This window comes from Ranitomeya imitator, chromosome 5 (genome assembly GCF_032444005.1).
Source record: "Ranitomeya imitator isolate aRanImi1 chromosome 5, aRanImi1.pri, whole genome shotgun sequence".
Lineage (NCBI taxonomy): Eukaryota > Metazoa > Chordata > Amphibia > Anura > Dendrobatidae > Ranitomeya > Ranitomeya imitator.
The window spans coordinates 1,359,788-1,385,062 of NC_091286.1; the positions used below are offsets into that span (position 1 = coordinate 1,359,788).

At 44.6% G+C, this 25,275-nt stretch overlaps 1 protein-coding gene across 1 annotated transcript in view; it reads right to left on the minus strand.

Annotated features, from left to right (window-relative positions):
• The window catches only part of OTOG (otogelin), a 563,613-nt gene that overhangs the window by 500,907 nt on the left and 37,431 nt on the right, over nt 1-25,275 (minus strand). The window contains exon 6 of the mRNA XM_069768186.1: nt 1,127-1,235. Coding sequence (XP_069624287.1) covers nt 1,127-1,235 — 109 coding nt within the window. The remainder of the gene's footprint in view (nt 1-1,126; nt 1,236-25,275) is intronic.

A 25,275-nucleotide genomic window follows, 5' to 3' on the forward strand; every position in this document is an offset into this window, starting at 1 on the left:
GCAAGCCACAAGTGTGCATGTGTCTGCACAAACGGTTAGAAACCGACTCCAAGAGAATGGTCTGAGTGCCCAACGTCCACAGATGGGGGTTGTGCTCACAGCCCAACACCGTGCAGGACACTTGGCATTTGCCACAGAACACCAGGATTGGCAAATTTGCCACTGGCGCCCTGTGCTCTTCACAGATGAAAGCAGGTTCACACTGAGCACATGTGACAGATGTGAGAGTCTAGAGACGCCGTGGAGAGCGATCGGATGCCGGCAACATCCTTCAGCATGACCGGTTTGGCAGTGGGTCAGTAATGGTGAGGGGTGGCATATCTTTGGAGGGCCGCACAGCCCTCCATGTGCTCACCAGAGGTAGCCTAACTGCCATTAGGTACCGAGATGAGATCCTCAGACCCCTTGTGAGACCATATGCTGGTGCGGTTGGCCCTGGGTTCCTCCTAATGCATGACAATGCCAGACCTCATGTGGCTGGAGTGTGTCAGCAGTTCCTGCAAGATGAAGGCATTGAAGCTATGGACTGGCCTGCCCGTTCCCCAGACCTGAATCTGATTGAACACATCTGGGACATCATGTCTAGCACCATCCACCAGCGTCACGTTGCACCACAGACTGTCCAGGAGTTGGCGGATGCTTTAGTTGAGGTCTGAGAGGAGATCCTCAGGAGACCATCCTCCGCCTCATCAGGAGCATGCCCAGGCATTGTAGGGAGATCATACAGGCACATGGAGGCCTCACACACTAGTGAGCATCATTTCCTTGTCTTGAGGCATTTCCATTAATGTTGGATCAGCCTGTAACTTCATTTTCCACTTTGATTTTGATCATCATTCCAATTCCAGACCTCTGTGGGATATTAGTTGTGATTTATGTTGATCATTTTTAGGTTTATTGTTCTGAACACATTCCACTATGTGATGAATAAAGATTTACAACTGCAATATTTCATTCAGTGATATCTAGGATGTGGGATTTTAGTGCTCCCTTTATTGTTTTGAGCAGTGTACTTTCCCAGTAGTCGTTCCAGTCTCCATGAAACATCATCGCGTCTCATGTATTCTGAAGTCTGATCATTCCTGTCCTCCTGCCCAGCAGGATACATAGAAGGGCAGACACTTACCAGTTGTTGCACAGATCCTGCACCGTGGTGCCAGCTTCATGGGAGACACCATGGAAATCACAGGGACATTCGTTGGGATGAACACAGGTTCCATTTTCTAGAATCATCCCTATAAATGGAATCAAAGTGTAAGATTAGAAACTATCCATCAAGAGGACCAATGCACATGTCCTGTCCTCCCATACACCCTCTCAGCTGAGCCAAGACTGTTCTGTCCTACACCAGATACCTCTCTCCTCTGCTGTCCTCCTCCTCCATCTGACGATGGTGGGTGTTTATACATGCGCCAAGGGCTGGGCTTACCCTGAAGAGGTGTGACTAAGTGACTACTTAGTCTTCTCTAGACCCACTGGTGGGGAGGATAGGTTTGGACCGCAGGTATCATCAGGTACCACCCCAGGGCAGTACCTGGACCTGCAGCAGCTGACCCACAGGTCAAATCATGTATGTGAAGCACAAGAGGGCCAAGACAGCAGAGTAGTCAGACATTCCGAGGTCTGGGCAGGCAGCATGGGTTATCAATACAAAGCCGAGGTCAGGAGCAAAGAGGTCATCCAGAATGGGTAAACAAGCCGGCTGGGTCAGTAGCAGGAGATACCAGATAAAACAGCACTTAAAATGATCAGTCAGCAGGATTGTACTCAGTAACTATTATTATTATTATTATTATTATTTATTATTATAGCGCCATTTATTCCATGGCGCTTTACATGTGAGGAGGGGTATGCATAATAAAACAAGTACAATAATCTTTAACAATACAAGTCACAACTGGTACAGGAGGAGAGAGGACCCTGCCCGCGAGGGCTCACAATCTACAAGGGATGGGTGAGGATACAGTAGGTGTAGTCTACAGACAGTGTCAGGTTGGCGCTGTTATACTGATTACAATGATACCTGCCTATGAAATCTGTCTTGTGGTTCTTGTGTAATCAGTGTTAGAAGTTTGCAGCTAATGAGATTTTAGTATTCCAGGGAGGGGCTGTAGATCTTCCTGCTCTAAGCCAGAGAAAACAAGGAGAGACCTGCCCACAGGCCCACCCACAGCGCTGCCCACAAGCCCGCCCCAAAGCACAACAGTCTATCTCTATGATGAGGAACATGTTTGTGCTTCAAGGCGGCCTGTGGTCAGGTCTTTGGGCGGGTCTGTGGGCATGCCTGTGAGCAGGTCTTTGGGCGGGCCTGTGGACAAGTCTATGGGTGGGCCTGTGGTCAGGTCGTTTGAGCGGGTCTGTGGGCAGGCCTGTGGTCAGGTCTTTGGGCGGGTCTGTGGGCAGGTCTTTGGGCGGGTCTGTGGGCGGGCCTGTGGTCAGGTCTTTGGGCGGGTCTGTGGACAAGTCTGTGGGCAGGCCTGTGGTCAGGTCTTTGGGCGGGTCTGTGGGCGGGCCTGTGGGCAGGTCTTTGGGCAGGTCTTTGAGCTGGTCTCTCTAGCTTAGAGCAGGAAGTCTCTGACTACAGTCCCACTCCAGAGTACGGACATCTCACTAGCTGCAAACTTCTAACACTGATTACACAAGATGGATTTCATCACCAGGTATTGTAAACAGTATAACGGTGCCGACCTGACATTGTCAGTAGTTACTGAGCACAATCCTGTTAACAGGGACACTTTAAACTAATTGCTGGAAACTATCAGGAACAGAGAACCAAAGTTCAGGCAGGGAATAGGGGGAAGAGCAGCCTAATGTATCTCCTGTTGACAGTAAATAGGCTAGGGAAACCAAACCCTCCAGGACACAGCAGGGTAAAATTCCTGTAGGATCTGTCTGCACCTCCCAATAGCCAGGTGGAGACAGCAGGAAGATGCAGCAGAGCTGGGAGAGAAGCATGAGGTAACTCCGCAAAGCGGACTGACATGAAGAGATGCCTGTATCCTCACCCTGTGCAAGAGCTCTTTGTCCTCCTTCAGAATCCTCTGTCCATCTCCAGACTCCTGTCTTTTTCCTCCAGAATTCTCTGTCCTTCTCCCTCTGCCTCCGGACTCCTCTCTATCCTTTTACCTCCTCACTCTAGGACACTTTGTCCCCATCTACCCTCCAATCCACTCTATCCCAATCCTCCCTCCAGACTCCTTTCTCCTTCTACAGATTTCTCTCGGCTTGTCCTTCCTCCTGAAGACTCATCTATCCTTTTCCATCCTCCCTCCAGGCCACTCAGTCCCCATCCTCCTTCCTGAAGAATATGTCCCCATCCTCCCTCCAGAGCACTCTGCCCCAATCCTCACTCCAGATTCCTCTGTCCCCATACTTCTTCCTCCTCCTCCACAATCCTCTATCCTCTTCTTTCTCCTGCAGAATAATTTGTACTCTTACTGCTCAGTGGTTAGCACTGTATGGTGGCTCAGCGGTTAGCCTTGCAGCGCTGGAGTCCTGGGTTCAAATCCCACCAAGGACAACACCTGCAAGGAGTTTGTATGTTCTCGTGTTTGCGTGGGTTTCCTCGGGGTTCTCCGGTTTCCTCCCAAAGACATACTGATAGGGAATTTAGATTGTGAGCCCCATCGGGTACAGTGATGATAATGTGGGCAAACTGTAAAGCGCTGCGGAATAGGTTAACGCTACATAAAAATAAAGATAGTTATTATTATTAATCCTCTTTCCTCCTCCAGAACCCTATATCCTTCTCACCTCTTCCATCAGACACTTCTGAATTCGTTCATCCTCCTACAGACTTGTGTCCTTTTCTTACTCCTCCTCCAGACCACTCTGTCCTTTCTTCTCCAGAATTCTTTTTCTCCCTCCTCCTCCTCCAGACTCCTCTGCCCTTCTCACTCCTCCTGCAGACTCCTATGTCCTCCTCCTCCTGCAGACTCCTATGTCCTCATCACTTCAGACTACTGTGTTCCAATCCACCCGCCAGACAACTCTGTACCAGTCCACCATCCAGACCTCTATGTTCCAATCCACCATCCAGACTCCTCTGTCCTCCTCTTTGACACTACTCGCTTCTTTATTCTCTTCCTCAAGACCCTTTTGTCCCTCTCCTTCAGATCCCTCTATCTTCTTCCTTCAAGCCCCCCCATACAGGCTCCTCTGTCCTCCTCCTCCTTCAGACCCGTTAGTTTGCCACCTCCTCCAGACACGTTTGTCCTCTTCTTCCAGAACCTTCTGTCCCTAACCTCACTACAGACTTCTCTGTCCACCTCCTTCTATTACAGATTCTCCTCTACCCCTCCTCCAGACTCTTGTGTATTCCTACATTTTCTAACAAATCTGTTATTTTGACTCTAGATACTTTGTTCTTTGACTTTCAAAATTGTTTTTGACTCTCTAGACTCTGTCCTCATCCTCCCCCCAGACCACTCTGTCCTCATCCTGCTTCCGCAATCCTGTGTCCTCCTTTTCCAGAATATCATGTCCTCTTAATTCTCCAGAATACTTTCTCCTCCTCCAGAATCCTTTGTCCTTCTTCCTCTTGATATCTGTCCTCCTCCTCCTCCTGACTCATTGTCATGAATCACAGGGGGAATATTTTTGATTATCCCACCGCGGTCACCAATATTTCATGAACCGAGGTTGTTTGGCTGCCCCCGTTCTTTTCTGAAGGGGATTTATTTATATCCCACTTCCCTGCTCCGGTTTGGAACTTGCAGCTCTCTGGCGCCCCCCCTTACCATCCGGTCAGTCAGGGAACTGTACTGTCAGGATTCCCTGACCGTTGCCACCAATTTGTCACGATTCACACCGTGTCCGTCACCCCTAAGTCACAGATCAGGGTGACTTTAGGCCAACAGACAGCTATCACATGTGCAGGGGGGCTTATCTTAGTTATCCCTCCACTTCACAATGTGATGAAAAAACACACACAAAAGATAATATAAAATGAGACAATTATGTATATACAGACAATTACAAAAATAAAAAGGGATTAAAGGAAGAAAATAGACTTACAGTTCTCTCATATCATGGCTGACCATGCGGCTGGGGGGAGGGGAGAATATGGCCCAATGCATCACAGAGGATCTCTCAGCTAGTTCCCTGGACAAAAGTTAGTGCAAAATGAGATCTCACTATCTTATACTTGTGCCCAAAACCAAGGCACTCCCCCTGTGGTGACCTCACTAGGAGGCTGAATACTCCCCTTTCTTGAAGATATGAAAAACCATCTCTACACATATCTCAGCGTATGAACCTCGTAGAAAGAGGACACCAGTGTTGCGCTCAGCGTGACATGGGGGTTCATCTTATATATAACTGTCTAAGGGTCACTTCTGTCTGTCTGTCCTTCTGTCACGGTTATTCATTTGCTGATTGGTCTCGCCAGCTGCCTGTCATGGCTGCCGTGACCAATCAGCGACGGGCACAGTCCTGAAGAAAATGGCCGCTCCTTACTCCCCGCAGTCAGTGCCTGTCGCCCGCATACTCCCCTCCGGTCACCGCTAACACAGGGTTAATGCCGGCGGTAACGGACCGCATTATGCCGCGGGTAACGCACTCCGTTACCACCGCTATTAACCCTGTGTGTCCCCAACTTTTTACTATTGACGTTGCTTATGCGGCATCAATTCTAAAAAATGTAATGTTAAAAATAATAATAAAAAAATAAAACCTGCTATACTCACCCTCCGTAGTCGCTCGCGCCGGCCGCCATCTTCCGTTGCAGGTTCAGGTGGCAAAGATGGTACGCAGAAGGATCTGCCATGACGTCACGGTCATGTGACTACGACGTCATCACAGGCCCTGCGCTAGAAAGACCTGCCATGATGTCACGGTCATGTGACCGCAACGTCAACACAGGTCCTACGCTCATGCCAACCCTGGGACCAGAAGCTGCCATGGACTATAAGGGGCCCTCGGAAAGGTGAGTATATGTTTATTTTTTAACCTGTGATAAACCTGGCCGGGCAATATACTACGTAGCTGGGCAATATACTACGTGACTGGCCAATATACTACATGCCTCTGTGCTGTATACTACGTCACTGGGCAATATACTACGTAACTGGGCAATATACTACGTGACTGGGCAATATACTACGTGGCTGGGCAATATACTACATGGCTCTGTGCTGTATACTACGTCACTGGGCAACATACTACGTGGCTGGACAATATACTACGTAACTGGGCAATATACTACGTGACTGGGCAATATAATACGTGGCTGGGCAATATACTACGTGACTGGGCAATATACTACGTGACTGGGCAATATACTACGTGACTGGGCAATATACTACGTGGCTGGGCAATATACTACGTGACTGGGCAATATACTACGTGGACATGCATATTCTAGAATGCCCGATGCGTTAGAATCAGGACACCATCTAGTTTAAATATAAACAAGAAGTGGCTACATCACATGTTTACAGAGAAATTCGTTCCTTTCATTTCATTGGGTTTTATTCCTAGAGATTTCAGTGGGGTATAGATATTTCGGTGGACATTCAGAATATGTAACTGTTATATCTTTATCACTAATTGGGGTCAAGTTATGCCCTACTATTTTACATGAACAAAAAAGCACATGTTACAACTGCTGCCTTTAGCCAGCTTAAGGCCATAAACTACTCAACGGGGTGGGGGGCGGGGGTGGTCTGCTGCACATTGGTATCAAGTTGCATAGAGTGTGTAGTGAGAAGAAGAGTTTCCTATGCAGTATGAAGAGGGGGCCCTCAGCATGTGTCTGTAGAGCCTTGGAACCTTCTGGAAGTAAACTCAGAATATGGCATATTTATATTATCGTGACACTCATCTATCCTCCTTAGACCAGATTCTATCCTCTATCCTCCAGACCATTCTGTCCCAATTCTACTATATAGTCTCCTCAGTAATCTCCTCCTCCCGTTTTCCCTCTGTCCTCCTGCTCCAAGTTCCTCTCTGTCCTCCTGCTTCAGGCATCCTTTCTAACCACCTCATCCAGACTCCTACGTTCTCCAGACTCTGCTCTGTCTTCCTCTTACAGACTCCTCTTTCTCCTCCAGACCCCTCTGGCCTCCTCATCCTTCAGAACCCGGTGTCCTTCACCTCCTCCTGACCCTTCTGACCTCCTCAAGACTCCTCTTTTCTTCCTCCTTCTACTTCTCCTCCTTAGCCCTTTGTCTTTCTCATCCATATTCCTATTTCCTTCTCTTCCTCCTCCAGAATCCTCTGCCCTCATCCAACCTCCACGATCCTTTTCCTCCAGTTTCCTGCTGTCTCCTCCCTCCTCCTGTAGATTCCTCTGTTCTGCTCCCACCTCCCTCAAGACCTCTATGTCATAATCCTACTATGCACTCTGCTGTCTTCCTCCTCCTACAAAATACTTTGTTCTCCTCCAGAATACTTGGAAGTCCTCCCCCAGATTCCCGTCATCCTAACCCTCCCCCAAACTCCTCTGTCCTCCATTTTCTCCTGCAGAATCATCTGTTTTTCGCTTTTGGAATTCTCTATCTTCCTACTCATTCTACAGACTCTTCTGTATTCTTCCTGGCAGACTCTATCCTCCCCTCCAACCTCCACACTACTCATCTTTCCTGTAGCCCACTCTGTCTCAGTCCACCCCCCACACTCTTCTCTGTCTTCCTCCGCCTGACTCCTCTCCATCCTCCTGCTCCAGACTCCTTTCTGTCCACTTTTCCACCAGACTCTTCTTGCCCTTACTCCTCCACCACACTCCTTTGCTTTACTCCCTCAAGACTCCTTTATCCTCCTCAGATTCCTCTTTCCCCCTCCAGACTACTGTCCTGCTCCCTCTAGACAACTCTGTTTCCCTACACCCTCCAGACCACTCTGTCCCCTTCCACCCACCAGACCACTCTGTCCCCTTCCACCCACCAGACCACTCTGCACTCATCTTCACTTTCAGATAATCCACCTTCTTGACTCTTCTGTTTTCCTTGTCCAGACTTCTCTGTTCTTCTACTCCTACAGACTCCTATGTCCTCCTCCAGATGCCACTAGACTCCTCCTCATCCTCCAGACCCCTCCATCATTTCCTCCCTCCAGGCTCCTGTGTCCTCCTCCAGACTCCTCTTTTTTCATCCAAATACTTCCCTCCTTTTACAAAATCCTGTCTTCTTTCCTCGTCTTCCAGAAAACTTTACCCTCCTCCTCCAGACTCCTCCCTCTGTCATCCTCCCTCACTCCTTCAGACTCCTCTGTTCACTTTCTCCAGACTCCCCTATAGACCCTTCCTCGCTCATCTGTTCTCCTCCTCCCCAAGACTCCTCTTTTGTCCTCCTCCAGAATCCTGAGTCCTCCTCCTTCTCCAGACAAACTCCTCAGTCCTCCTACAAACTCCTACAGAATTTTCTCTCCTCTTTTTTCCTCCATAATCCTGTCCTTTTTCTCCTTTACAATCATGTATCCTCTTCCTCCAGAATGTTCTATGCTAGATCCCTCCTCTACACTCTTCTGTCCACCTCCTCTATCCTCTTCCAGACTCCTCTGTTCTCTTCCTCCAGACTCCTCTGTTCTCCTCCTCCAGACTCCTCTGTCCTCCTTCAGACTCTTCTATCCTCCTCCAGACTTATCTTTCCTTTTCCTTCTCCACCAGACTCCTCTGTCCTTCTGCTCCAAATGCCTCTGTCCTAATTCAGACTCCTCTATCATCCTCCTCCTGACTTCTCTGTCCTCCACCAAACTCCTGTCCTCCTCCTCCACCAGACTCCTGTCATCCTCATCCTTCAGAGTCCTCTGTCCTCCTCATCCTTCAGACTTCTCTATACTCCCCCTGAAGACTTCTGTCCTTCTTCTCCACCAGACTCTTCTGTCCTCCTCCTCCAAACTCCTTTGTCCTACTTCAGACTCCTCTATTCTCCTCCCTCAGACTTCTGTGTCCTCATCCACCAGACTCTTCTGTCCTCCTCCAGGCTCCTCTTTCTTCCTCCTTTCAACACCTCTCTTTCACTTTTCTGCTGCAGTTTCCTATGTCTATTAACCACCAGATTCATCCGACAGCAATTTATCTCCAAAATACAGAAAAAACGTTCCCTAGGGAAAAACGTCAAGAGAATAGTTTTTCTGTAATTTGTATGGAGGCATTTTCTAAATAGAGATGGTGATGGGCCTGCAGCAGACCGAGGAGAATGGCTCCTCTCTGCGAAAAGTTCTGGATTATGACTATGTTCACCCAGAAAACTGAAATCCAGCAGAAAAGCAACCACCAATTGCCCCGTTGTTACCATTAATTTGGCCACTTCAATAAGTGACATGTCCATGTTAGGAATCCCACCGCGCTACCACCAATATGCTGCGGTTCACAGGGAGGACAACTTTATCATCCCCACCACTCACACCAATTTGTCATGAACCGGGGTTGTTTGGTTGCCCCTGGTTCTTTCTGAAGTGGATTTATCTATATCCCACTTCCCACTTCCAGTTTGGAACTTGCAGCTATCTGGCACCCCCCTTACCCTCAGGTCAGATGAGGTACTGTACCTAGGATAATTAGTCACCAGAAAGGCTGCCTTCTATGTACTGGCTATTGGGCACGCTGCAGCGAGGGCGATAAACCTACTCCCACTCAGGCGTGAACAATAATTATCAATGCCGCCGGTCGCTACAAAGCCTCCCAATTGCACAGGGCAAATTCTGCTGCCACCAGCTCAGATTTCTTAATTATTAACAGGTCTGGAGCCAACCCAGATTAGTAGCATAATTTACTTCAGAGGACACGACAGTTCGTTATAGAGCTAGGAGAGACAAAGCTAGTAATTTTATATTTTACACCAAAATAGGTAGGCAGTGTTTACAGAGATATAAAAAGATATTATAAAGAAGACAAATATCATATGTACAATACAGTTACAAATAAAATGGGATTAGGGTGGAAAAAACACTTACATTTCGTTATGTTATATTATCTGATGGCTGACCGTGTGCTGTGGAGGAGGGGGTCACATGTGGATGCATAGCACGCATCTATATATCAGCTAGACCCCGGACAAAGACACATGAAGATTCCTGCTTCACTCACTTATTGCCTAGCCTAAAGTTACAGGCACTCCCCCTATGGTGACCTCACTTAGAGGCTGAAACCTCCCCTTTACTTAGAGTTATAGTGCCCACTTTTATGCCTAACTCGCTGTATGAATCTCGTATACAGAAGACACAAGGATCAGGATGTGCACCACGTCGGGGCGATTCTCTTAAGTGTAAACATGGTGTAATTACATGACCCGCTTACGGAGAAACTCACACTTTACAATCGTTGGGTTTAGCTTCTAGCTATTTCAGGGAGTAATAGTTACATAGTTATTAAGGTTGAAGGAAGACTATATGTCCATCTAGTTCAACCCATAGCCTAACCTAACATGCCCTAACATGTTGATCCAGAGGAAGGCAAAAAAAACCCATGTGGCAAAGAGTAAGCTCCACTTTGGGGAAAAAATTCCTTCCCGACTCCACATACGGCAATCAGACTAGTTCCCTCTGGCGGAATATCATCGCGTCCAACATATTCCTAGAGGGCTTAGGGTTCCACTTAGACCCACCCTTTTTCAGGATAATACAGAATTTTGTGGTAAATTTGAGGCTATACTCAATAAATGTTCAATGGACTTAATTGTGTTAACAATTGACTTTTTGCAGAAGGAAATTTCCGATTTAAAGGTGAAGATTTCCTCGACTGAGCAGCAATTAAAAAGTACCTCTACACCAGAGGACTTTAAATCATTGAAAGAAAAAATGGATAAGACCATCACCGATTTACGGGATAATCTACAAAACAGAAAGAGGAATAAGTTTCTACGTGATACGGAGGACTATAAGAGTAATCAGGTTTATCGGTGGCAATTCTCAAATTATTCTAGAAATCGCAGACCAACAAGACGGGATTATAGTCCTTTCTCTACAAGTTCTGACAGTGATTTCGGAACAACACGCACATCTTTTTTAGAACAACGTCAAAACCGCCAATTCAGAGGAAAACGCGGACGGGGAAGCGGATACGGACCAGAACAACGTCGCATGACTACCAGATCTCAGGTACTGAGGACACTAACAATATAGTGTATAACATCTCTTCGCAATGCCTTTCCCCCACGGAATTGACTGTCCTACAAAAAGGACTTTTTGTCCTGTTCCGAAATTTAACACTTTTCAACTAGATCAGGAATTGCATCGTTTCTTTAGGAATGTTAGATTAAAAGGTCCATTTCTCCAATATCCCTGACAATATCTCGACAAGAGTTACCTCTCCTGAATCTAGGTTTTCCTTGGACTCTTTGAAACTACGGGTCCGGAGTTCTTTCCAACCTCCTCATACACACCATCCAGTAGAGACTTATATTCACTTTGTGGAAAAAGATGTCAAACGGGTTCTTGAATCCATAGAACAGGGACAAATTCACATTAAACAGAATTTAACTAGGGATGAACATAATGCCTTAATCTCCCTAAGAAATAATAAACGACTAATAATAAAACCGGCGGACAAGGGGGGCTCAATAGTGGTATTAGACCGGGACTATTATATACAGGAGATATATACACAGCTTGGTGATGTAGATACTTACCAATTGGTTAACAGTAATCCGTCTTTTGAGATAGCGAGGGAGATAAAGAAATTTATAACTCATTATCTGACATTGGGAATAATTGATGAGAAATTGGGCAATTATTTACTCAATCAACATCCTGTTTTACCTGTCTTGTATACCCTCCTGTTATGAACAGGTAATTCAGAACCACAATGGACATTGAAGTTCAGAGCACACAAAGTGACCTGACAATTACCAAAAACAAAGGACGAGCTCTGAGACGTGGGAACTCTGCTGACAGCAATCCCTAATCCTAACACACCACACTAGAGGTAGCCGTGGATTGCGCCTAACGCTCCCTATGCAACTCGGCACAGCCTGAGAAACTAGCTAGCCTGAAGATAGAAAATAAGCCTACCTTGCCTCAGAGAAATACCCCAAAGGAAAAGGCAGCCCCCACATATGACTGTGAGTAAGATGAAAATACAAACACAGATGAAAAAGATTTAGCAAAGTGAGGCCCGACTTACTGAATAGACCGAGGATAGGAAAGAAAGCTTTGCGGTCAACACAAAAACCTACAAACCACGCAGAGGGGCAAAAAGACCCTCCGCACCGACTAACGGTACGGAGGCGCTCCCTCTGCGTCTCAGCTTCCAGCAAGCAAGAAAAACCAATAAAGCAAGCTGGACAGAAAAAATAGCAAGCAAAAATAACACAAGCAAAACTTAGCTTATGCAGGATAGACAGGCCACAGGAACGATCCAGGAGGAAGCAAGACCAATACTAGAACATTGACAGGAGGCCAGGATCAAAGTACCAGGTGGAGTTAAATAGAGCAGCACCTAACGACTTAACCTCATCACCTGAGGAAGGAAACTCAGAAGCCGCAGTACCACTCTCATCCACAGGAGGGAGCCTGGCCACAGAATTCACAACAGTACCCCCCCCTTGAGGAGAGGTCACCGAACCCTCACCAGAGCCCCCAGGCCGACCAGGATGAGCCACATGAAAGGCACGAACCAGATCGGCAGCATGGACATCAGAGGCAAAGACCCAGGAATTATCTTCCTGACCATAACCTTTCCACTTAACCAGATACTGGAGTTTCCGTCTCGAAACACGAGAATCCAAAATCTTCTCCACTATATACTCCAACTCCCCCTCAACCAAAACCGGAGCAGGAGGATCAATAGATGGAACCACAGGTGCCACGTATCTCCGCAACAATGACCTATGGAATACGTTATGGATGGAAAACGAAGCCGGAAGAGTCAAACGAAAAGACACAGGATTAAGAACCTCAGAAATCCTATATGGACCAATGAAACGAGGCTTAAATTTAGGAGAGGAAACCTTCATAGGAATATAACGAGATGACAACCAAACCAAATCCCCAACACGAAGTCGGGGACCCACACAGCGCCTGCGGTTAGCGAAACGTTGAGCCTCCTCCTGGGACAAAGTCAGATTGTCCACTACATGAGTCCAAATCTGCTGCAACCTATCCACCACAGTATCCACACCAGGACAGTCCGAAGACTCAACCTGCCCTGAAGAGAAACGAGGGTGGAACCCAGAATTGCAGAAAAACGGCGAAACCAAAGTACCCGAGCTGGCCCGATTATTAAGGGCGAACTCAGCCAAAGGCAAAAAGGACACCCAATCATCTTGATCGGCAGAAACAAAACATCTCAGATATGTTTCCAAGGTCTGATTGGTTCGTTCAGTCTGGCCATTTGTCTGAGGATGGAAAGCCGAGGAAAAAGACAAATATGCTATGCTATGACTGGGCAGTTAACTTACAGGGTTACAGTCTGTTTAGAAAGGATCGTAAAAATCGGAGAGGAGGAGGGGTTTGTCTCTATGTAAAGTCTTGTCTAAAGTCCACTTTAAGGGAGGATATTAGCGAAGGGAATGAGGATGTCGAGTCCATATGGGTTGAAATTCATGGAGGGAAAAATGGTAACAAAATTCTCATTGGGGTCTGTTACAAACCCCCAAATATAACAGAAACCATGGAAAGTCTACTTCTAAAGCAGATAGATGAAGCTGCAACCCATAATGAGGTCCTGGTTATGGGGGACTTTAACTACCCGGATATTAACTGGGAAACAGAAACCTGTGAAACCCATAAAGGCAACAGGTTTCTGCTAATAACCAAGAAAAATTATCTTTCACAATTGGTGCAGAATCCAACCAGAGGAGCAGCACTTTTAGACCTAATACTATCTAATAGACCTGACAGAATAACAAATCTGCAGGTGGTTGGGCATTTAGGAAATAGCGACCACAATATTGTGCAGTTTCACCTGTCTTTCACTAGGGGGACTTGTCAGGGAGTCACAAAAACATTGAACTTTAGGAAGGCAAAGTTTGAACAGCTTAGAGATGCCCTTAATCTGGTAGACTGGGACAATATCCTCAGAAATGAGAATACAGATAATAAATGGAAAATGTTTAAGAACATCCTAAATAGGCAGTGTAAGCGGTTTATACCTTGTGGGAATAAAAGGACTAGAAATAGGAAAAACCCAATGTGGCTAAACAAAGAAGTAAGACAGGCAATTAACAGTAAAAAGAAAGCATTTGCACTACTAAAGCAGGATGGCACCATTGAAGCTCTAAAAAACTATAGGGAGAAAAATACTTTATCTAAAAAACTAATTAAAGCTGCCAAAAAGGAAACAGAGAAGCACATTGCTAAGGAGAGTAAAACTAATCCCAAACTGTTCTTCAACTATATCAATAGTAAAAGAATTAAAACTGAAAATGTAGGCCCCTTAAAAAATAGTGAGGAAAGAATGGTTGTAGATGACGAGGAAAAAGCTAACATATTAAACACCTTCTTCTCCACGGTATTCACAGTGGAAAATGAAATGCTAGGTGAAATCCCAAGAAACAATGAAAACCCTATATTAAGGGTCACCAATCTAACCCAAGAAGAGGTGCGAAACCGGCTAAATAAGATTAAAATAGATAAATCTCCGGGTCCGGATGGCATACACCCACGAGTACTAAGAGAACTAAGTAATGTAATAGATAAACCATTATTTCTTATTTTTAGTGACTCTATAGCGACAGGGTCTGTTCCGCAGGACTGGCGCATAGCAAATGTGGTGCCAATATTCAAAAAGGGCTCTAAAAGTGAACCTGGAAATTATAGGCCAGTAAGTCTAACCTCTATTGTTGGTAAAATATTTGAAGGGTTTCTGAGGGATGTTATTCTGGATTATCTCAATGAGAATAACTGTTTAACTCCATATCAGCATGGGTTTATGAGAAATCGCTCCTGTCAAACCAATCTAATCAGTTTTTATGAAGAGGTAAGCTATAGGCTGGACCACGGTGAGTCATTGGACGTGGTATATCTCGATTTTTCCAAAGCGTTTGATACCGTGCCACACAAGAGGTTGGTACACAAAATGAGAATGCTTGGTCTGGGGGAAAATGTGTGTAAATGGGTTAGTAACTGGCTTAGTGATAGAAAGCAGAGAGTGGTTATAAATGGTATAGTCTCTAACTGGGTCGCTGTGACCAGTGGGGTACCGCAGGGGTCAGTATTGGGACCTGTTCTCTTCAACATATTCATTAATGATCTGGTAGAAGGTTTACACAGTAAAATATCGATATTTGCAGATGATACAAAACTATGTAAAGCAGTTAATACAAGAGAAGATAGTATTCTGCTACAGATGGATCTGGATAAGTTGGAAACTTGGGCTGAAAGGTGGCAGATGAGGTTTAACAATGATAAATGTAAGGTTATACACATGGGAAGAGGGAATCAATATCACCATTACACACTGAACGGGAAACCACTGGGTAAATCTGACAGGGAGAAGGACTTGGGGATCCTAGTTAATGATAAACTTACCTGGAGCAGCCAGTGCCAGGCAGCAGCTGCCAAGGCAAACAGGATCATGGGGTGCATTAAAAGAGGTCTGGATACACATGATGAGAGCATTATACTGCCTCTGTACAAATCCCTAGTTAGACCGCACATGGAGTACTGTGTCCAGTTTTGGGCACCGGTGCTCAGGAAGGATATAATGGAACTAGAGAGAGTACAAAGGAGGGCAACAAAATTAATAAAGGGGATGGGAGAACTACAATACCCAGATAGATTAGCGAAATTAGGATTATTTAGTCTAGAAAAAAGACGACTGAGGGGCGATCTAATAACCATGTATAAGTATATAAGGGGACAATACAAATATCTCGCTGAGGATCTGTTTATACCAAGGAAGGTGACGGGCACAAGGGGGCATTCTTTGCGTTTGGAGGAGAGAAGGTTTTTCCACCAACATAGAAGAGGATTCTTTACTGTTAGGGCAGTGAGAATCTGGAATTGCTTGCCTGAGGAGGTGGTGATGGCGAACTCAGTCGAGGGGTTCAAGAGAGGCCTGGATGTCTTCCTGGAGCAGAACAATATTGTATCATACAATTATTAGGTTCTGTAGAAGGACGTAGATCTGGGTATTTATTATGATGGAATATAGGCTGAACTGGATGGACAAATGTCTTTTTTCGGCCTTACTAACTATGTTACTATGTTACTATGTTACTAAATAAATGCCCATCCTAGCACAAAAGGCTCGCCAAAACCTCAAAACAAACTGGGAACCTCTGTCAGAAACGATGTTCTCTGGAATGCCATGTAAACGAACCACATGCTGGAAAAACAACGGCACCAAATAAGAGGAGGAAGGCAATTTAGACAAGGGCACCAAAAGGACCATCTTAGAGAAGCGATCACAAACCACCCAAATGACCGACATTCTTTGAGAGACGGGGAGATCCGAAATAAAATCCATAGAGATGTGTCCAAGGCCTCTTCGGGACCGGCAAGGGCAAAAGCAACCCACTGGCACGAGAACAGCAGGGCTTAGCCCGAGCACAAATCCCACAGGACTGCACAAAAGAACGCACATCCCGCGACAGACGGCCACCAAAAGGATCTAGCCACCAAATCTCTAGTACCAAAGATTCCAGGATGACCAGCCAACACCGAACAATGAACCTCAGAGGTAACTTTATTCGTCCACCTATCAGGGACAAACAGTTTCTCCGCTGGGCAACGGTCAGGTCTATTAGCCTGAAATTTTTGCAGCACCCGCAGCAAATCAGGGAAGATGGCAGACAAAATTACCCCCTCTTTGAGAATACCCGCCGGCTCAGACAAACCCGGAGAATCGGGCACAAAACTCCTAGACAGGGCATCCGCCTTCACATTTTTAGAGCCCGGAAGGTACGAAACCACAAAGTCAAAACGGGAGAAAAACAGCGACCAACGAGCCTGTCTAGGATTCAACCGTTTGGCAGACTCGAGATAAGTCAAGTTCTTGTGATCAGTCAAGACCACCACGCGATGCTTAGCTCCTTCAAGCCAATGACGCCACTCCTCGAATGCCCACTTCATGGCTAGCAACTCTCGATTGCCAACATCATAATTTCGCTCAGCAGGCGAAAATTTCCTGGAAAAGAAGGCGCATGGTTTCATCACCGAGCAATCAGAACTTCTCTGCGACAAAACAGCCCCTGCTCCAATTTCGGAAGCATCAACCTCGACCTGGAACGGAAGCGAAACATCTGGTTGGCACAACACAGGGGCAGAAGAAAAACGACGCTTCAACTCCTGGAAAGCTTCCACAGCAGCAGAAGACCAATTGCCCACATCAGCACCCTTCTTGGTTAAATCAGTCAACGGTTTAGCAATGCTAGAAAAATTAGCGATGAAGCGACGATAAAAATTAGCAAAGCCCAGGAACTTCTGCAGACTCTTCAGAGATGTTGGCTGAGTCCAATCATAAATGGCCTGAACTTTAACAGGGTCTATCTCGATAGTAGAAGGAGAAAAAATGAACCCCAAAAATGAAATCTTCTGAACACCAAAGAGACACCTTGACCCCTTGACAAACAAAGAATTAGCACGCAGGACCTGGAACACCATTCTGACCTGCTTCACATGAGACTCTCAATCATCCGAGAAGACCAAAATATCATCCAAGTATACAATCAGGAATTTATCCAGGTACTCTCGGAAGATGTCATGCATAAAGGACTGAAACACTGATGGAGCATTAGAAAGTCCGAATGGCATAACCAGGTACTCAAAATGGCCTTCGGGCGTATTAAATGCTGTTTTCCATTCATCGCCCCGTTTAATACGCACAAGATTATACGCACCACGAAGATCTATCTTGGTGAACCAACTAGCCCTCTTAATCCGAGCAAACAAATCAGATAGCAGCGGCAAGGGGTACTGAAATTTGACCGTAATTTTATTTAGAAGGCGGTAATCAATACAAGGTCTCAGCGAACCATCCTTCTTGGCCACAAAAAAGAACCCTGCTCCCAATGACGACGATGACGGGCGAATATGACCCTTCTCCAAAGACTCCTTCACGTAACTCCGCATAGCGGCGTGCTCAGGTACAGATAAATTAAACAGTCGACCCTTAGGAAACTTACTACCAGGAATCAAATCGATAGCACAATCACAATCCCTATGCGGAGGTAGGGCATTGGACTTGGGCTCATCGAATACATCCCGGTAATCAGACAAGAACTCTGGGACCTCAGAAGGGGTGGATGATGAAATAGACAGAAATGGAACATCACCATGTACCCCCTGACAACCCCAGCTGGACACAGACATAGATTTCCAATCTAATACTGGGTTATGGACTTGTAGCCATGGCGACCACATCATGCAGATTATGCAACACCAGAAAGCGAATATCCTCCTGGTGCGCAGGAGCCATGCACATGGTCAGCTGGGTCCAATACTGAGGCTTATTCTTGGCCAAAGGCGTAGCATCAATTCCTCTCAATGGAATAGGACACTGCAAGGGCTCCAAGACAAACCCACAGCGCCTAGCAAACTCCAAGTCCATCAAATTCAGGGCAGCACCTGAATCCACAAATGCCATGACAGAATAGGATGACAAAGAGCAGATCAAAGTAACGGACAAAAGAAATTTCAACTGTACCGTACCAATGGTGGCAGACCTAGCGAACCGCTTAGTGCGTTTAGGACAATCGGAGATAGCATGAGTGGAATCACCACAGTAGAAACACAGCCCATTCTGACGTCTGTGTTCTTGCCTTTCAGCTCTGGTCAAAGTCCTATCGCACTGCATAGGCTCAGGTTCATGCTCAGATAATACCGCCAAATGGTGCACAGATTTACGCTCGCGCAAGCGTCGACCGATCTGAATGGCCAAAGACAGACTCATTCAGACCAGCAGGCATAGGAAATCCCACCATGACATCCTTAAGGGCTTCAGAGAGACCCTTTCTGAAAATAGCTGCCAGCGCACATTCATTCCATTGAGTGAGCACGAACCACTTTCTAAACTTCTGACAATAAATCTCTATCTCATCCTGACCCTGACACAGAGCCAGCAAATTTTTCTCTGCCTGATCCACTGAATTAGGTTCGTCGTACAGCAATCCGAGCGCCAGAAAAAACGCATCAATATTACATAATGCAGGATCTCCTGGCGCAAGGGAAAATGCCCAGTCTTGAGGGTCGCCACGTAATAAAGAAATAATGATCTTAACTTGTTGTACTGGGTCACCAGAGGAGCGGGGTTTCAAAGCCAGAAATAGATTACAATTATTTTAAAATTCAAAAACTTTGCTCTATCTCCAGAAAATAACTCAGGAATAGGAATCTTAGGTTCTAACATAGGATTCTGAACCACTAAATCTTGAATATTCTGTACATTTATAGCGAGATTATCAATCAAAGAGAACAGACCTTGAATGTCCATGTCCACACCTGTGTTCTGAACCACCCTGATGTAAAGGGGAAAAGACAGACAGAACACAGTGCAAAGAAAAAAAAATGGTCTCAGAACTTCTCTTTTCCCTCTATTGAGAAGCATTAGTACTTTGGGCCTCCAGTACTGTTATGAACAGGTAATTCAGAACCACAATGGACATTGAAGTTCAGAGCACACAAAGTGTTTTTGGTAATTGTCAGGTCAAAGGACGAGCTCTGAGAAGTGGGAACTCTGCTGACCGCAATCCCTAATCCTAACACACCACACTAGAGGTAGCCGTGGATTGCGCCTAACGCTCCCTATGCAACTCGGCACAGCCTGAGAAACTAACTAGCCCTGAAGATAGAAAAATAAGCCTACCTTGCCTCAGAGAAATTCCCCAAAGGAAAAGGCAGCCCCCCACATATAATGACTGTGAGTTAAGATGAAAATACAAACACAGAGATGAAATAGATTTAGCAAAGTGAGGCCCGACTTACTGAATAGACCGAGGATAGGAAAGATAGCTTTGCGGTCAACACAAAAACCTACAAACAACCACGCAGAGGGGCAAAAAGACCCTCCGCACCGACTAACAGTACGGAGGTGCTCCCTCTGCGTCTCAGAGCTTCCAGCAAGCAAGAAAAACCAATAAAGCAAGCTGGACAGAAAAAATAGCAAACAAAAATAACAAGCAAAACTTAGCTTATGCAGGATAGACAGGCCACAGGAACGCTCCAGGAGGAAGCAAGACCAATACTAGAACATTGACTGGAGGCCAGGATCAAAGCACCAGGTGGAGTTAAATAGAGCAGCACCTAACGACTTAACCTCATCACCTGAGGAAGGAAACTCAGAAGCCGCAGTACCACTCTCATCCACCAAAGGAAGCTCATAGACAGAACCAGCCGAAGTACCACTCTCGACCACAGGAGGGAGCTTGGCCACAGAATTCACAACACCCTCCCCAAGATTCACAAATATCCTTCGCGTCCTCCTGGACGACCTATAGTTGCCTCTACTAATTCTCTATTGTCTCCACTTGCTATTACACTGGAGAAAATATTGTCCCCCCTTGTCCCCCTCATTAAATCATATTTGAAGGACACCTCCGACTTTCTGAAGTCCCTTCGGGACTTAGGACCCATATCCGAAGGTTGCCTATTGGTGACCATGGATGTGAATAGCCTGTACACGAGTATCAACCACGAGGATGGTATAAGAGCGGTTATGTCCTTCCTTACTGAGCATACAAATTTTTCTCATCATCAACGAGATTTTTGTAAGGATATACTTACATTAATTCTAACTAAAAACTTTTTCATTTTTGAGGACCAGTTTTTTATTCAAAAGAGGGGGACTGCCATGGGGTCCAATATGGCACCCCCATATGCCAACATTTTTATGGATAGCTTTGAAAAGGCGTATGTTTATTCACACCCTAGCTTTCAGTCATCAGTAAGTTATTGACGCAGATACATAGATGACGTCTTTTTAATATGGACGGGTAACATCGAAACCCTTGTCGCATTTCATCAGGATCTCAATTCCAGTTTACCAGGCCTTACATTCTCTATCTCTCATAGTAGATCTTCTATGAATTTCTTAGATACCATGGTGAATGTGAATAGTGAGGGATTCTTAGAGACAGATTTATATGTCAAGCCCACTGACCGTAATAGCTTGCTTAGGTATGACAACTGTCACCCACAACATATTAAAAAATCTTTACCTAAATCTCAACATGATCGTGTTGAAAGAATAGTATCCAAACCAGAGGTTAGTCGTATGAGACATAAAGAAATGGATTTAAAGTTTCTCAGTAGGGGCTATCCACCTCATATTCTGTATACACAACGTAACACTACACGATCTCAGAGGGATCAGAATGCTTCCCGGTTAGCTTTTGTGAATACTTATCATCCCTTTAATAATCTCATCAACACGTGTGACTCGACATTGGGACATTCTCAAAAAGGCTTATCCACATATTAAGGAGTTTAACTCCATACCAATTATTAGCAACAAGAGATGTCCAAGTATAAGAGATAAATTGGTTAGAGCAGATGTGGGTTCCTCCAAGAGAGAATTAACACAGAGTTTTCTCCACACACCGGAATGGAACTTTTCCTTGTTTGGGTTGTCTCCAGTGTTCCAATATAATTAAAGGGGATTCCTTTACACATCCTCACTCAGGGAAGAGATTTTCAATTAAAGGTCACTTCACATGTAACACTACGTTCGTTGTGTACTTAATTAAATGTCCGTGCGGTCTCGGATATGTTGGTGAAACTACCCAACATATCTGAGACCGCATCTCACAACATAAATCAACTATTAGATGTTGTAAAACTCTACTTCCAGTTCCGGCTCATTTCATACAGAATAACCATACGGTGGCCCAACTGAGATATCAAGTGATAGAACATGTGCCACTAGCCAGAAGAGGGGGAGATAGGATCAAGAAGTTGAAAGAGCGGGAATCCTTTTGGATCCACACGCTCCAAACCCTTACTCCTTTAGGACTCAATAGGGAGTATGAGGTGTCATATTAGGTTTTTCTTTCCCTTATGATGTATCTTATATAATATCTCAGATAGACTATAATATCTCATATATGATATAACCCGTGTATGATATAGGATAAAACTGGTTGTATTGTAATAATAAATGGTTTAATGTTGTAACAAAAAAATGTAATAATGTTATTATACTGTTACAGTACTTGATCTAGTGGTTCCCTGTTTCTATGTACTCAGGAACCTGTCAGTAGTATGGACTAAGGGTTCCTTTTTCAAGCTTTAGCGAATATTTCCAGTCTTTATAGGATTTTTTCCTTAAATATGAGAATTTTTCATATGTCATCACCATAACAGTGATAACTATCTATTGTCTTTCCATTTTTTCTTTCTTTGTTTCCCTTTTTTATAGTATTTTTTTATAGTATTCTTTCTTTTTCTCTTGGCATATGGTTCGTGTGTTTTCATGTCATGTTGTGTCATTAATCTATGCAGCGAGATTACCTGCATTTCACACATTTTTTCTTTTTCTTTCAGCACACGGGCAGCAACTAAGATCAGGACGCTATCACACGGCGCATGCGTGATTCTTCGGTATCTTTCGGCTCTTTCAGAGCCTCGGCGCACTCAGCGTCATGCACTGAGCTCACACACCTGTTTTAATTTACCGGGTCTATAATAACCAGCAGTATACCTCACACTCTCACCTCCACATTGAGCGGTTACAGACTCCTCCCGGACCTCCACACCGGACTCATAAGCGGCGTCTTTCTGCTAAGGTAATATCCCTTTACAGGCTCCCCTACTGTCTCAGTGGGAGTTGATGTATCGTGTTACTTTTTCTAAGTTCCCTTTTTTTGTTTTTACAGTGGGAATTTTTTCCATTTTTTATTTTTTTCACAGAGATAAAGGGATTTTTTCCTTTTATACTGCTCTTTAGAGGCTATTTTCTCTTCGATATTTTCATCAGGTCCAATTTTTTCTTCGCTACTTTTCCTTTGCAATTTTTTTCTTTGAATTTTTTTTTTCTCTTTGCAATTTTTGATGTTTTTCACTTGTTTTAGGGGAGAAATTCATGCTACCTATTGTTTTTTCATTATTATTATTTTTTCTTTTCCTTTAGTTTTACCATTTCCAATCTATGTCATAGACAACAATATATTATTTAGTTAAAATGAATTTGTATATGTTGGTGGCTACAGATTGCGCTCATAATTATACGGAGCTATGCATATTTTATGTATAATTCTTTTCATTGTTATGTTGTTGATGTCATGCCATTTCAAGTTGTGTTTCAACTATATATTTGCACATTGAGCGGTCACAGACTCCTCCCGGACCTCCACACCGGACTCATAAGCGGCGTCTTTCTGCTAAGTGGGAGTTCCACCCTTGCTTTATATACTTATAAACAGCGATCTCTTGAAAAAGGCTTTACAATTATATGCCGAAACATTGAGACTACATATAAGCTGTTTAAAGTTTCTTTTGCATGTGGAACCCACCAACCTTTTTTCCTTTGGAATAAAATTGATTTACAATTAAATATACGCATTTTTATTGTGTGCCGGAGTTTCCATTTTAAGATAATAGTTGATTTTTTCTCCTGGCACCTCTACAGTACAGTCGAGCACCCTCTTATTCATATATCGAATAGTTCCCTGGATCAACGCCCTATCAAGGAATCTAGTGTATATACCCTGTAACATTATACTTTTCCAGAAAGGCATCCAGTCCCCTCTTAAATTTAAGTAATGAATCACTCATTACAACATCATACGGCAGAGAGTTCCATAGTCTCACTGCTCTTACAGTAAAGAATCCACGTCTGTTATTATGCCTAAACCTTCTTTCCTCCAGACGTAGAGTATGCCCCCTTGTCCCTGTCTCAGGTCTATGATTAAAAAGATCATCAGAAAGGTCTTTGTACTGTCCCCTCATATATTTATACATTAACATAAGATCACCCCGTAGTCTTCGTTTTTCCAAACTAAATAGCCCCAAGTGTAATAACCTATCTTGGTATTGCAGACCCCCCAGTCCTCTAATAACCTTGGTCGCTCTTCTCTGCACCCGCTCCTGTTCAGCTATGTCTTTCTTATACACCGGAGACCAGAACTGTGCACAGTATTCTAAGTGTGGTCGAACTAGTGACTTGTATAGAGGTAAAATTATATTCTCCTCATGAGCATCTATGCCTCTTTTAATGCATCCCATTATTTTATTTGCCTTTGTAGCAGCTGCCTGACACTGGCCACTGAACATGAGTTTGTCATCCACCCATACACCCAGGTCTTTTTCATTGACTGTTTTGCCCAGAGTTTTAGAATTAAGCACATAATTATACATCTTATTACTTCTACCCAAGTGCATGACCTTACATTTATCCCCATTAAAACTCATTTGCCATTTATCAGCCCAAGCTTCTAGTTTACATAAATCATCCTGTAATATAAAATTGTCCTGCTCTGTATTGATTACCCTGCAGAGTTTAGTGTAACATAGTAACATAGTAACATAGTAACATAGTTAGTAAGGCCGAAAAAAGACATTTGTCCATCCAGTTCAGCCTATATTCCATCATAATAAATCCCCAGATCTACGTCCTTCTACAGAACCTAATAATTGTATGATACAATATTGTTCTGCTCCAGGAAGACATCCAGGCCTCTCTTGAACCCCTCGACTGAGTTCGCCATCACCACCTCCTCAGGCAAGCAATTCCAGATTCTCACTGCCCTAACAGTAAAGAATCCTCTTCTATGTTGGTGGAAAAACCTTCTCTCCTCCAGACGCAAAGAATGCCCCCTTGTGCCCGTCACCTTCCTTGGTATAAACAGATCCTCAGCGAGATATTTGTATTGTCCCCTTATATACTTATACATGGTTATTAGATCGCCCCTCAGTCGTCTTTTTTCTAGACTAAATAATCCTAATTTCGCTAATCTATCTGGGTATTGTAGTTCTCCCATCCCCTTTATTAATCATCTGCAAATATTTAAATTCTGCTCTGAATGCCCCCTACAAGGTCATTAATAAATGTTAAAAAGAAGAGGGCCCAATACTGACCCCTGTGGTACCCCACTGCTAACCACGACCCAGTCCGAGTGTGTTCCATTAATAACCACCCTTTGTTTCCTATCCCTGAGCCAGCTCTCAACCCACTTACACATATTTTCCCCTATCCCTATTATTCTCATTTATTTATAGATCCCACGATGGACATCCGGAATATATCATTCTTATATCTCTAGCTCTGATCGGTGCCAATATACCGTATATAACCTTGAAAGAACAATAGAAACTCAGGCATTCTATACCAGTTTTAACCAGTACCAGGTGGGAGGGAGGAATGAGTAGGGTAGGGAGACTCATCTGCCCGCAGCATAGAGCCATATAAATTCTTGAGGGAGGATGGAAATGAGGGGTTTTGGATTACACACTCCGGCAGAG